The 14,544-nt window shown below is 45.1% G+C and overlaps 2 protein-coding genes across 4 annotated transcripts in view; one reads left to right on the top strand and one right to left on the bottom strand.

Moving 5' to 3' along the window:
- The window catches only part of ADGRA3 (adhesion G protein-coupled receptor A3), an 87,898-nt gene extending 79,516 nt beyond the window's left edge, over positions 1-8,382 (bottom strand). The window contains exon 1 of the mRNA XM_069744670.1: positions 7,948-8,382. Within this exon, the coding sequence (XP_069600771.1) occupies positions 7,948-8,159 (212 nt within the window). The 5' untranslated portion in view covers positions 8,160-8,382. The remainder of the gene's footprint in view (positions 1-7,947) is intronic.
- LOC138657123 (cytosolic beta-glucosidase-like) overlaps positions 1,962-14,544 on the top strand; it is a 120,298-nt gene continuing 107,715 nt past the window's right edge. The window contains exon 1 of one of the 3 annotated variants that reach the window (XM_069744671.1): positions 1,962-2,059. The gene's annotated coding sequence lies outside the window, so the exon portion shown is untranslated. Of the gene's footprint in view, positions 2,060-7,997; positions 8,131-8,429; positions 8,487-14,544 lie in introns of those variants that run through there. The other 2 variants (XM_069744675.1, XM_069744672.1) reach the window with 2 other exon arrangements.

Raw genomic sequence — 14,544 nt, 5'->3', positions numbered from 1 at the left:
GGGTAAACATCGGGTAACTAAGCGCAGGGCCGCGCTTAGTAACCCGATGTTTACCCTGGTTACCATCCTAAAAGTAAAAAAAACAAACAGTACATACTTACCTACCGCTGTCTGTCCCCGGCGCTGTGCTCTGCACTCCTCCTGTACTGGCTGTGAGCACAGCGGCCGGAAAGCAGAGCGGTGACGTCACCGCTCTGCTTTCCGGCTGACCGACGCTCACAGCCAGTACAGGAGGAGAGCAGAGCACAGCGCTGGAGGACAGACGGCGGTAGGTAAGTATGTAGTGTTTGTTTTTTTACTTTTACGCTGGTAACCAGGGTAAACATCGGGTTACTAAGCGCGGCCCTGCGCTTAGTTACCCGATGTTTACCCTGGTTACCAGTGAAGACATCGCTGGATCGGTGTCACACACGCCGATCCAGCGATGTCCGCGGGAGATCCAGCGACGAAATAAAGTTCTGGACTTTGTTCAGCGACCAACGATCTCCCAGCAGGGGCCTGATCGTTGGTCGCTGTCACACATAACGATTTCATTAACGATATCGTTGCTACGTCACAAAATGCAACGATATCGTTAACAATATCGTTATGTGTGAAGGTACCTTTAGGGAGGAATGAGAGCAGTGAGGGAGAAAATGAGATATGTGAGGGGGAAAATGAAAGATGTGATTGGGAAAATGAGAGGCGTGATGGGAAAATAAGAGAAGTGAGGTGCTGTAAGTAACCACAGATATTTACTATGCCCAGGCAACGCCGGGCTCTTCAGCTAGTCTCCTATAAATGTCTCTTCTGTCTCAGATCTCAGGATCTTGGCTTTTAGTTGAGATGAATCTGTGCTGCACTTTATGTACATGCTCAGTAGTGACCAGCGCTGTGGAGTCGGAGATGTGATGAATCTGTGCTGCAGTTTATGTACATGCTCAGTAGTGACCAGTGCTGTGGGGTTGGAGGTGAGATGAATCTGTGCTGCACTTTATGTACATGCTCAGTAGTGACCAGTGCTGTGGAGTCGGAGATGTGATGAATCTGTACTGCACTTTATGTACATGCTCAGTAGTGACCAGTGCTGTGGAGTCGGAGATGTGATGAATCTGTACTGCACTTTATGTACATGCTCAGTAGTGACCAGTGTTGTGGAGTCGGAGATGTGATGAATCTGTGCTGCACTTTTAGTACATGCTCAGTAGTGACCAGTGCTGTGGGGTCAGAGATGAGATGAATCTGTGCTGCACTTTTAGTACATGCTCAGTAGTGACCAGCGCTGTGGAGTCGTAGATGAGATGAATCTGTGCTGCACTTTATGTACATGCTCAGTAGTGACCAGTGCTGTGGGGTCGAAGATGTGATGAATCTGTGCTGCACTTTATGTACATGCTCAGTAGTGACCAGCGCTGTGGAGTCGTAGATGAGATGAATCTGTGCTGCACTTTTAGTACATGCTCAGTAGTGACCAGCGCTGTGGAGTCGTAGATGAGATGAATCTGTGCTGCACTTTATGTACATGCTCAGTAGTGACCAGTGCTGTGGGGTCGGAGATGAGATGAATCTGTCCTGCACTTTATGTACATGCTCAGTAGTGACCAGTGCTGTGGGGTTGGAGATGAGATGAATCTGTGCTGCCCTTTATGTACATGCTCAGTAGTGACCAGCGCTGTGGGGTTGAAGATGAATCTGTGCTGCACTTTATGTACATGCTCAGTAGTGACCAGTGCTGTGGGGTCGGAGATAAGATGAATCTGTGCTGCCCTTTTTAAGTACATGCTCAGTAGTGAGGCAGGGCTGTGGGGGTCGGAGGTTTGACTTGCCGACTGCACAGCCCTGGTGGAGACCCTTTTAAACATTCTATGTTATTGGATGTGTATTGTTGCCTTACGAACACTAGATACAAAGGGAGGAGGTCAGCGGCAGAATTTATTGGGTGCGGCTCATGTGACAAAGGTCTAGTGATCATTAATGATCTGAACGAAGTAAAAAGGGTGAAGTCCAGGAGTGAAGCCGCAGGAGAAGCTGCGCCGGTCAAAACACTGGGACATTCAGCGCCCGACAGCACAATCTACAGGTAATCAGCGCCAATCATTACCAAAAAAACGGAATTCAAGATTATCAGCCCTGCCCCACCGGAAAATCCAAGTGATCGCTCATAACACGATAAATGAAAGCTGCAGAGCGGCTGCACAGTACTGTGAGCGGACGATGGAGGCTTGACTAATCCTCTGCAAAATCCTTAACATTATGAGGCTAAAATTCAATATACAGGGCCAAATGCGATTTGGAAAATGAGCCTTAAAATCTGTGAGGTTTGGCAAAATCTGATCCACCATCACTGTACTGTAGGTTTCTGTATGGGGTGGCCCCAGCCATGATCGGACTGGAAGTCTGCAGCACATCTTTAGGAACAGCAGCGCACACAAAAGTAAGGGCAGGAAATGAGGCAGCGTAAATAGTAGCTATATAATGCTACAGTATGGGAGGGCGCGCTGCTGTCTAATGAGGGTCTGTCTGCGGAGACACTGTACAATAAGGTGACAGCGGCTCTAACACTAGGCGAATCCACACAGAATGGAAATGTTACAGATTATAACTGGGATCTAAGGGGAAACGTCTCTCCTTGTGGAGAGTGAAATGCCCGATATGTCAGTGTAAGGAGACTTTTAGGCCAATTCGTCTGGGAAATTAAATTTGCATTTTGCATAGAGATTTACAGCGTATCACAGAACCAGACACAATCGTTATAATCCAGTGGGGAGAGAAAATGTCTTTAATCTGCAGGAGATCAATTCCATTGCAGTTTGAGCCCAGACCCGCTGGGGATTTTTCCTAACGACTTCTATGGGGGAAGAAAAAGACAATCCTCAATCAAAATTGCGAGAAATGAGAGGTCAAGGATTTCTCTGAGGAATTGCCACAAGTTTGCAGATACCGTACATATCCTTATTTCCTTCTAAGGAAATCCGCAGGAAAATCTGCAAAGGCCCCAACAGCCCCCGATTCTGTGCAGATATTCCAGCAGGTTTCCTGCGGAGACGACCATCAGCAAATGCGATCTAAATGAGACCTGTCACATAAGGGAATAGGGGAGAAGAAGCCGGGGACACGTCTTCTTGATTAGGGTACCGTCACACAGTGGCATTTTGATCGCTACGACGGCACGATCCGTGACGCTCCAGCATCGTAACAATATCGCTCCAGCGTCGTAGACTGCTGTCACACTTTGCAATGTACGATGCTGGAGCGATAATTTCATGATGTATGTGCGATGTAGAAGCCGTTGGTTACTATGCGCACATCGTATACAATATCGTGCACACCTTTGTTACACCATGCGATCATGCCGCCACAGCGGGACACTAGACGACGAAAGAAAGTTTCAAACGATCTGCTACGACGTACGATTCTCAGCGGGGTCCCTGATCGCAGGAGCGGGTCAGACACTGCGAGATCGCTGGAACGTCATGGATATATCGCTGGAACGTCACGAATCGTGCCGTCGTAGCGATCAAAATGCCACTGTGTGACGGTACCCTTAGACTATAGAGCTCATACAGCCTGTGTCTGATATATGACACCCATGGATCGGGCAGCAGACATCAGCTGTCAGGTTCCCTCTAAGTGCAGAATTCTAGTATTTCTGTACTAAAAAAAAAAAAGAAAAGAAAAAAAACCCGGGTCAAATCTGTACAAAGAAATCAATTGAAAAAGGAAAAACACAGTAAACAAGCAGGAAAAACGCAATAATCAGAGCAGATTGTTATGGCATGTCATCCTCAGAAAAATCGCAAGAGATAAAAAAAAGCACCTAAACAAATGCATGTAACAGATACAGCAAAACACAACAATGGCAACGTGCAGGTATCTTAGTGCAGAAAAAAAAACTTTTTGTTTTTTTAGCAAGCGGGACCCAGGTCTGATGACTTTCTGCCTGCAAATCCAGAAAGAATATCTGCAACGTATCCACTAAAGTGGCCGTTCTCTAAGGGTATGTGCACACGCTGCGGATCCGCAGTAGAAACCGCGATAAATCCGCAGGAAAAAACGCAGCGGTTTTGCACTGCGGTTTTTCCAAATCCGCTGTGGAAAAATCCGCAGTCCTTCAGAATATGTGTGCACATACCCTTAGGCCGTGTTCCCACGATGTGTTTGCATTGTGATTTTACCACTATACAGTAGTTTACAGTACATACACACACTATAGAGCAGCCCGGGAGTATATGGTATATACACACACACACTATAGAGCAGCCCGGGAGTATACGGTATATACACACACACACACTATAGAGCAGCCCGGGAGTATATGGTATATACACACACTATAGAGCGGCCCAGGAGTATTCAGTATATACACACACTATAGATCAGCCCGGGAGTATATGGTATATACACACACACTACAGAGCGGCCCGGGGGTATACGGTATATACACACACTATAGAGCGGCCCAGGCATATACAGTATATACACACTATAGAGCAGCCGGGAGTATACGGTATATACACACACTATAGAGCGGCCCAGGAGTATACAGTATATACACACTATAGATCAGCCCGGGAGTATATGGTATATACACACACACACTATAGAGCAGCCCGGGAGTATACGGTATATACACACACACACACTATAGAGCAGCCCGGGAGTATACGGTATATACACACACTATAGAGCGGCCCAGGAGTATTCAGTATATACACACACTATAGATCAGCCCGGGAGTATATGGTATATACACACACACTACAGAGCGGCCCGGGGGTATACGGTATATACACACACTATAGAGCGGCCCAGGCATATACAGTATATACACACTATAGAGCAGCCGGGAGTATACGGTATATACACACACTATAGAGCGGCCCAGGAGTATACAGTATATACACACTATAGATCAGCCCGGGAGTATATGGTATATACACACACACACACTACAGAGCGGCCTGGGAGTATACGGTATATACACACACTATAGAGTGGCCCAGGAGTATTCAGTATATACACACTACAGAGCGGCCCGGGCGTATACGGCATAGACACACACACACACACACTATAGAGCAGCCCAGGAGTATACGGTATATATACACACTATAGAGCTGCCCAGGAGTATACGGTATATATACACACACACTATAGAGCGGCCCAGGAGTATACGGTATATATACACACACACACTATAGAGCGGCCCAGGAGTATACGGTATATATACACACTATAGAGCAGCCCAGGAGTATACAGAACATACACACACTATAGAGCAGCCCAGGAGTATACAGAATATACACACTCTATAGAGCATACCTGGAGTATACAGTATATACACACTCTATAGAGCATACCTGGAGTATACAGTATATACACACTCTATAGAGCATACCTGGAGTATACAGTATATACACACTATAGAGCGGCCCGGGAGTATACGGTATATACACACACTATAGAGCGGCCCGGGAGTATACGGTATATACACACACTATAGAGCGGCCCGGGAGTATACGGTACATACACACACACTATAGAGCGGCCCGGGAGTATACGGTATATACACACACACTATAGAGCGGCCCAGGAGTATACGGTACATACACACACACTATAGAGCGGCCCGGGAGTATACGGTATATACACACACTATAGAGCGGCCCGGGAGTATACGGTACATACACACACTATAGAGCGGCCCGGGAGTATACGGTACATACACACACTATAGAGCGGCCCGGGAGTATACGGTACATACACACACTATAGAGCGGCCCGGGAGTATACGGTACATACACACACTATAGAGCGGCCCGGGAGTATACGGTACATACACACACTATAGAGCGGCCCGGGAGTATACGGTACATACACACACTATAGAGCGGCCCGGGAGTATACGGTACATACACACACTATAGAGCGGCCCGGGAGTATACGGTACATACACACACTATAGAGCGGCCCGGGAGTATACGGTACATACACACACTATAGAGCAGCCCGGGAGTATACGGTATATACACACACTATAGAGCGGCCCAGGCGTATACAGTTTATACACACACACTATAGAGCGGCCCAGGAGTATACGGTACATACACACACTATAGAGCGGCCCAGGCGTATACAGTTTATACACACACACTATAGAGCGGCCCGGGAGTATACGGTATATACACACACTATAGAGCGGCCCGGGAGTATACGGTACATACACACACTATAGAGCGGCCCGGGAGTATACGGTATATACACACACTATAGAGCGGCCCGGGAGTATACGGTATATACACACACTATAGAGCGGCCCGGGAGTATACGGTATATACACACACTATAGAGCAGCCCGGGAGTATACGGTATATACACACACTATAGAGCGGCCCAGGCGTATACAGTTTATACACACACACTATAGAGCGGCCCGGGAGTATACGGTACATACACACACTATAGAGCAGCCCGGGAGTATACAGTATACACAATAGAGTGGCAAGGGAGTATACAGTATATACACTGTAGAGCAGCCAGGCAGTCTACGGTATATACACATACTACAGAGCAGAACCGGACATGCTGGTACTTGTGGTGCTGTATATACACAGCAGCTGATCACAGTATCAGGCATGCTGTTACTTGTGGTGCCGGATATACACAGCAGCTGATAAGCAGTACTGAGCATGCTTGTACTTGTGGTGCCGGATATACACAGTAGCTGAGGAGCAGCATTGGGCATGCTGGTACTTGTGGTGCCGAATACACACCGCAGCTGCTAACCAGTACCGGGCATGCTGTTACTTGTGGTGCCGGATATACACAGCAGCTGATAAGCAGTACTGAGCATGCTGTTACTTGTGGTGCCAGATATACACAGCAGCTGAGGAGCAGTATCGGGCATGCTGTTACTTGTGGTGTTGGACATACACAGGAGCTGAGGAGCAGCTTTGAGCATGCTGGTATTTGTGGTACTGTATATACACAGCAGCTGATCACAGTATCAGGCCTGCTGGTACTTGTAGTGTCGGATATACACAGCAGCTGAGGAGCAGTACCGGGCCTGCTGGTACTTGTGGTGCCGGATATACACAGCAGCTGAGCAGCAGCATTGGGCCTGCTGGTACTTGTGGTGCCGGATATACACAGCAGCTGATCACAGTATCAGGCATGCTGGTACTTGTGGTGCCGGATATACACAGCAGCTGAGGAGCAGTACTGAGCATGCTGGTACTTGTGGTGATGTATATACACAGCAGCTGAACACAGTATCAGGCATGCTGGTATTTGTGGTGCCGGATATACACAGCAGCTGAGGAGCAGTACCGGGCCTACTGGTACTTGTAGTGTCGGATATACACAGGAGCTGAGCAGCAGCATTGGGCCTGCTGGTACTTGTGGTGCCGGATATACACAGCAGCTGATCACAGTATCAGGCATGCTGGTACTTGTGGTGCCGGATATACACAGCAGCTGAGGAGCAGTACTGAGCATGCTGGTACTTGTGGTGCTGTATATACACAGCAGCTGAGCAGCAGCATTGGGCCTGCTGGTACTTGTAGTGTCGGATATACACAGCAGCTGAGGAGCAGTACCGGGCCTACTGGTACTTGTAGTGTCGGATATACACAGGAGCTGAGCAGCAGCATTGGGCCTGCTGGTACTTGTGGTGCCGGATATACACAGCAGCTGATCACAGTATCAGGCATGCTGGTACTTGTGGTGCCGGATATACACAGCAGCTGAGCAGCAGCATTGGGCCTGCTGGTACTTGTAGTGTCGGATATACACAGCAGCTGAGGAGCAGTACCGGGCCTGCTGGTACTTGTGGTGCCGGATATACACAGCAGCTGAATAGCAGCCCTGGGCATGCTGGTATTTGTGGTGCCGGATATACACAGCAGCTGAGGAGCAGTACCGGGCCTGCTGGTACTTGTGGTGCCGGTGGGCGGGCTCGGTACTTACAGTGTGGAGGTCCGGTTGGGCAGAGCTCCCAGGGGTAAGGTCCTCCCGCTGTCCGGCCAGTTGCACACCACCTTCCCGCCGTCCCCTCCGGCTCCTGCCGTTCTCCCACCAGCTCCACGGGGTCTCCCGTCCTGCTTACACCCGGGGGGCAGCGCCCACTGTGCCGATACCATGGAGAGGAGGGTGAGTACAGCCAGGCCCGGGGCCTCCATCCCAGTAATGGCCACAGCCCGGGCCGGAGAAAGGTCTGCACAGCCCGGACCGAGCGGGCGCCCCCTGTCTGCGGAGCGGGGGATCCAGGCCTCGTTCAGGCCGGCGAGTTCGGCTCCGGTTCTTGTGCGGGGTCCCGGCTCTCAGCTTGGGAGGTCCGGTCACATTATGGCCCCGGGCAGTAGTGAGGAGGAGGCCCCTTCTCTTCCATACACACAGCTGCTCCAGACTGTCCTCCCCCCAGTCTCCCGGGATGGTCTCCTCCTCCCCCTGTCTCCTCCTCTACGGGCACAGACATGTCAGCGGGAAGAGGGGGGTCCCGCACCAAGGTAGCAGCACAGACAAAAGTACTATAGACTGGGAGCAGGGAGGGTGGGAATACTGGGCATATCTATAGTGTCCTGTATACTGTGTTATGGTGTATATAGTGTCCTGTATACTGTGTTATGGTGTCTATAGTGTCCTGTATACTGTGTTATGGTGTATATAGTGTCCTGTATACTGTGTTATATGGTGTCTATAGTGTCCTGTATACTGTGTTATATGGTGTCTATTGTGTCCTGTATACTGTGTTATATGGTGTATATAGTGTCCTGTATACTGTGTTATGGTGTCTATAGTGTCCTGTATACTGTGTTATGGTGTCTATAGTGTCCTGTATACTGTGTTATATGGTGTGTATAGTGTCCTGTATACTATGTTATGGTGTCTATAGTGTCCTGTATACTATGTTATGGTGTCTATAGTGTCCTGTATACTGTGTTATATGGTGTCTATAGTGTCCTGTATACTGTGTTATGGTGTCTATAGTGTCCTGTATACTGTGTTATGGTGTCTATAGTGTCCTGTATACTGTGTTATATGGTGTCTATAGTGTCCTGTATACTGTGTTATATGGTGTCTATAGTGTCCTGTATACTGTGTTATATGGTGTCTATAGTGTCCTGTATACTGTGTTATATGGTGTCTATAGTGTCCTGTATACTGTGTTATATGGTATCTATAGTGTCCTGTATACTATGTTATGGTGTCTATAGTGTCCTGTATACTGTTATATGGTGTCTATAGTGTCCTGTATACTGTGTTATATGGTATCTATAGTGTCCTGTATACTATGTTATGGTGTCTATAGTGTCCTGTATACTGTGTTATATGGTGTCTATAGTGCCCTGTATACTGTGTTATGGTGTCTATAGTGTCCTGTATACTGTGTTATGGTGTCTATAGTGTCCTGTATACTGTGTTATATGGTATCTATAGTGTCCTGTATACTGTGTTATGGTGTCTATAGTGTCCTGTATACTGTGTTATATGGTATCTATTGTGTCCTGTATACTGTGTTATGGTGTCTATAGTGTCCTGTATACTGTGTTATATGGTGTCTATAGTGCCCTGTATACTGTGTTATGGTGTCTATAGTGTCCTGTATACTGTGTTATGGTGTCTATAGTGTCCTGTATACTGTGTTATGGTGTCTATAGTGTCCTGTATACTGTTATGGTGTCTATAGTGTCCTGTATACTGTGTTATGGTGTCTATAGTGTCCTGTATACTGTGTTATATGGTATCTATAGTGTCCTGTATACTGTGTTATGGTGTATATAGTGTCCTGTATACTGTGTTATATGGTATCTATAGTGTCCTGTATACTGTGTTATGGTGTCTATAGTGTCCTGTATACTGTGTTATGGTGTCTATAGTGTCCTGTATACTGTGTTATGGTGTCTATAGTGCCCTGTATACTGTGTTATGGTGTCTATAGTGTCCTGTATACTGTGTTATGGTGTCTATAGTGTCCTCTATACTGTGTTATGGTGTATATAGTGTCCTGTATACTGTGTTATATGGTATCTATAGTGTCCTGTATACTGTGTTATGGTGTCTATAGTGTCCTGTATACTGTGTTATGGTGTCTATAGTGTCCTGTATACTGTGTTATGGTGTCTATAGTGTCCTGTATACTGTGTTATATGGTGTCTATAGTGTCCTGTATACTGTGTTATGGTGTCTATAGTGTCCTGTATACTGTGTTATGGTGTCTATAGTGTCCTGTATACTGTGTTATGGTGTCTATAGTGTCCTGTATACTGTGTTATGGTGTCTATAGTGTCCTGTATACTGTGTTATGGTGTCTATAGTGTCCTGTATACTGTGTTATGGTGTCTATAGTGTCCTGTATACTGTGTTATGGTGTCTATAGTGTCCTGTATACTGTGTTATGGTGTCTATAGTGTCCTGTATACTGTGTTATGGTGTATATAGTGCCCTGTATACTGTGTTATATGGTGTATATAGTGTCCTGTATACTGTGTTATGGTGTCTATAGTGTCCTGTATACTGTGTTATGGTGTCTATAGTGTCCTGTATACTGTGTTATGGTGTCTATAGTGTCCTGTATACTGTGTTATGGTGTCTATAGTGTCCTGTATACTGTGTTATGGTGTATATAGTGCCCTGTATACTGTGTTATATGGTGTATATAGTGTCCTGTATACTGTGTTATGGTGTCTATAGTGTCCTGTATACTGTGTTATGGTGTCTATAGTGTCCTGTATACTGTGTTATGGTGTCTATAGTGTCCTGTATACTGTGTGATGGTGTCTATAGTGTCCTGTATACTGTGTTATGGTGTCTATAGTGTCCTGTATACTGTGTTATGGTATCTATAGTGTCCTGTATACTGTGTTATATGGTGTCTATAGTGTCCTGTATACTGTGTTATGGTGTCTATAGTGCCCTGTATACTGTGTTATGGTGTCTATAGTGCCCTGTATACTGTGTTATGGTGTCTATAGTGCCCTGTATACTGTGTTATATGGTGTCTATAGTGCCCTGTATACTGTGTTATGGTGTCTATAGTGCCCTGTATACTGTGTTATGGTGTCTATAGTGTCCTGTATACTGTGTTATGGTATCTATAGTGCCCTGTATACTGTGTTATATGGTGTCTATAGTGTCCTGTATACTGTGTTATGGTGTATATAGTGTCCGGTATACTGTGTTATGGTGTCTATAGTGTCCTGTATACTGTGTTATGGTGTCTATAGTGCCCTGTATACTGTGTTATGGTGTCTATAGTGTCCTGTATACTGTGTTATGGTGTCTATAGTGTCCTGTATACTGTGTTATGGTGTCTATAGTGCCCTGTATACTGTGTTATATGGTGTCTATAGTGTCCTGTATACTGTGTTATGGTGTCTATAGTGCCCTGTATACTGTGTTAAGGTATCTATAGTGCCCTGTATACTGTGTTATGGTATCTATAGTGCCCTGTATACTGTGTTATATGATGTCTATAGTGCCCTGTATACAGTGTTATGGTGTATATAGTGTCCTGTATACTGTGTTATGGTATCTATAGTGCCCTGTATACTGTGTTATATGGTGTCTATAGTGTCCTGTATACTGTGTTATGGTGTCTATAGTGTCCTGTATACTGTGTTATGGTATCTATAGTGCCCTGTATACTGTGTTATATGGTGTCTATAGTATCCTGTATACTGTGTTATGGTGTATATAGTGTCCTGTATACTGTGTTATGGTGTCTATAGTGTCCTGTATACTGTGTTATGGTGTCTATAGTGCCCTGTATACTGTTATATGGTGTCTATAGTGCCCTGTATACTGTGTTATATGGTGTCTATAGTGCCCTGTATACTGTGTTATATGGTGTCTATAGTGTCCTGTATACTGTGTTATGGTGTCTATAGTGCCCTGTATACAGTGTTATGGTGTCTATAGTGCCCTGTATACTGTGTTATATGGTGTCTATAGTGTCCTGTATACTGTGCTATTGTGTCCTGTATACTGTGTTATGGTGTCTGTAGTGTCCTGTATACGGTGTAATGTGGTATATGGTGTCTATTGTGCCCTGTATACTGTGTTATATGGTGTCTATAGTGCCCTGTATACTGTGTTATGGTGTATATAGTGTCCTGTATACTGTGTTATATGGTGTCTATAGTGTGCTGTATACTGTGTTATGGTGTATATAGTGTCCTGTATACTGTTTTATGGTGTATATAGTGCCCTGTATACTGTGTTATGGTTTCTATAGTGTCCTGTATACTGTGTTATGGTATCTATAGTGTCCTGTATACTGTGTTATATGGTGTCTATAGTGTCCTGTATACTGTGTTATGGTGTCTATAGTGCCCTGTATACTGTGTTATATGGTGTCTATAGTGTCCTGTATACTGTGTTATGGTGTATATAGTGTCCTGTATACTGTGTTATATGGTGTCTATAGTGCCCTGTATACTGTGTTATGGTGTCTATAGTGTCCTGTATACTGTGTTATATGGTGTCTATAGTGTCCTGTATACTGTGTTATGGTATCTATAGTGTCCTGTATACTGTGTTATGGTGTCTATAGTGTCCTGTATACTGTTATGGTGTCTATAGTGTACTGTATACTGTGTAATGTGGTGTATGGTAACTATAGTGTCCTGTATACTGTGTTATGATGTCTATAGTGCCCTGTATCCTGTTATATGGTGTCTATAGTGTCCTGTATACTGTGTTATGGTGTCTATAGTGTCCTGTATACTGTGTTATGGTGTCTATAGTGCCCTGTATACTGTGTAATGTGGTATATGGTGTCTATAATGTCCTGTATCCTGTTATATGGTGTCTATAGTGTCCTGTATACTGTGTTATGGTGTCTATAGTGTCCTGTATACTGTGTTATGGGGTCTATAGTGCCCTGTATGCTGTGTTATAGTGTTTATAGTGCCCTGTATACTGTGGAATGTGGTATATGGTATCTATAGTGTCCTGTATACTGTGTTATGGTGTCTATAGTGCCCTGTGTAATGTGGTATATGGTATCTATAATGTCCTGTATCCTGTTATATGGTGTCTATAGTGTCCTGTATACTGTGTTATGGTGTCTATAGTGTCCTGTATACAGTGTTATGGTGTCTATAGTGTCCTGTATACTGTGTTATGGTGTCTGTAGTGTCCTGTATATTGTGTTATATGGTGTCTATAGTGTCCTGTATACTGTGTTATGGTGTATATAGTGTCCTGTATACTGTGTTATGGTGTCTATAGTGCCCTGTATACTGTGTTATGGTGTCTGTAGTGTCCTGTATATTGTGTTATATGGTGTCTATAGTGTCCTGTATACTGTGTTATGGTGTATATAGTGTCCTGTATACTGTGTTATGGTGTCTATAGTGCCCTGTATACTGTGTTATGGTGTCTATAGTGTCGCTCTCCTCTGCTCTGCACTACTAGCGCTCAGGATCCAGCGCCGTTACTCCCTCCAGGCTTTGTGCCTCTCCTCTGGCGCTTCACCTTCCTTTGTGATCCTGCAGACTGCAGCTCCTATATCCCGTGCTCTGGCTGACGCTCATTCAGGCTCATTAGCTTCCTCATCCAGTCAATGTCTAAGAAACGCTCTGACGAAGGTCCGGTGTGGACCGAAAACGTTTAGCGGTTTTGTTGGTCTGGATGCATCAATAAACTAAGAAGCTTTTCTTCTCAAAAATTGAGTGCCAAGTTTCATTCATCTTTAATATACGGGGTGGACACCCTACTTGAGCACTGCCAACCCTCATATCTACTGAGTGCCGTGTTTCCTTACCGTATGGTATCTATAGTGCCCTGTATACTGTTATGTTGTCTATAGTGCCCTGTATACTGTGTTATATGGTGTCTATAGTGCCCTGTATACTGTGTTATATGGTGTCTATAGTGCCCTGTATACTGTGTTATGGTATCTATAGTGCCCTGTATACAGTGTTATGGTGTCTATAGTGCCCTGTATACTGTGTTATGGTGTCTATAGTGCCCTGTATACAGTGTTATGGTGTCTATAGTGCCCTGTATACTGTGTTATATGGTGTCTATAGTGTCCTGTATACTGTGTTATGGTGTCTGTAGTGTCCTGTATACGGTGTAATGTGGTATATGGTGTCTATAGTGCCCTGTATACTGTGTTATATGGTGTCTATAGTGTCCTGTATACTGTGTTATGGTGTCTATAGTGTCCTGCATACTGTGTTATATGGTGTCTATAGTGCCCTGTATACAGTGTTATGGTGTCTATAGTGCCCTGTATACTGTGTTATATGGTGTCTATAGTGTCCTGTATACTGTGTTATGGTGTCTGTAGTGTCCTGTATACGGTGTAATGTGGTATATGGTGTCTATAGTGCCCTGTATACTGTGTTATATGGTGTCTATAGTGTCCTGTATACTGTGTTATATGGTGTCTGTAGTGCCCTGTATACTGTGTTACAGTGCCTACAAGTAGTATTCAACCCCCTGCAGATTTAGCAGGTTTAATAAGATGCAAATAAGTTAGAGCCTTCAAACTTCAAACAAGAGCAGGATTTATTAACAGATGCATAAATCTTACAAACCAAAAAGTTTTGTTGC

The sequence above is a fragment of the Ranitomeya imitator genome, chromosome 1, assembly GCF_032444005.1.
Source record: "Ranitomeya imitator isolate aRanImi1 chromosome 1, aRanImi1.pri, whole genome shotgun sequence".
NCBI lineage: Eukaryota > Metazoa > Chordata > Amphibia > Anura > Dendrobatidae > Ranitomeya > Ranitomeya imitator.
This window is presented reverse-complemented; position numbering and strand designations above follow the sequence as displayed.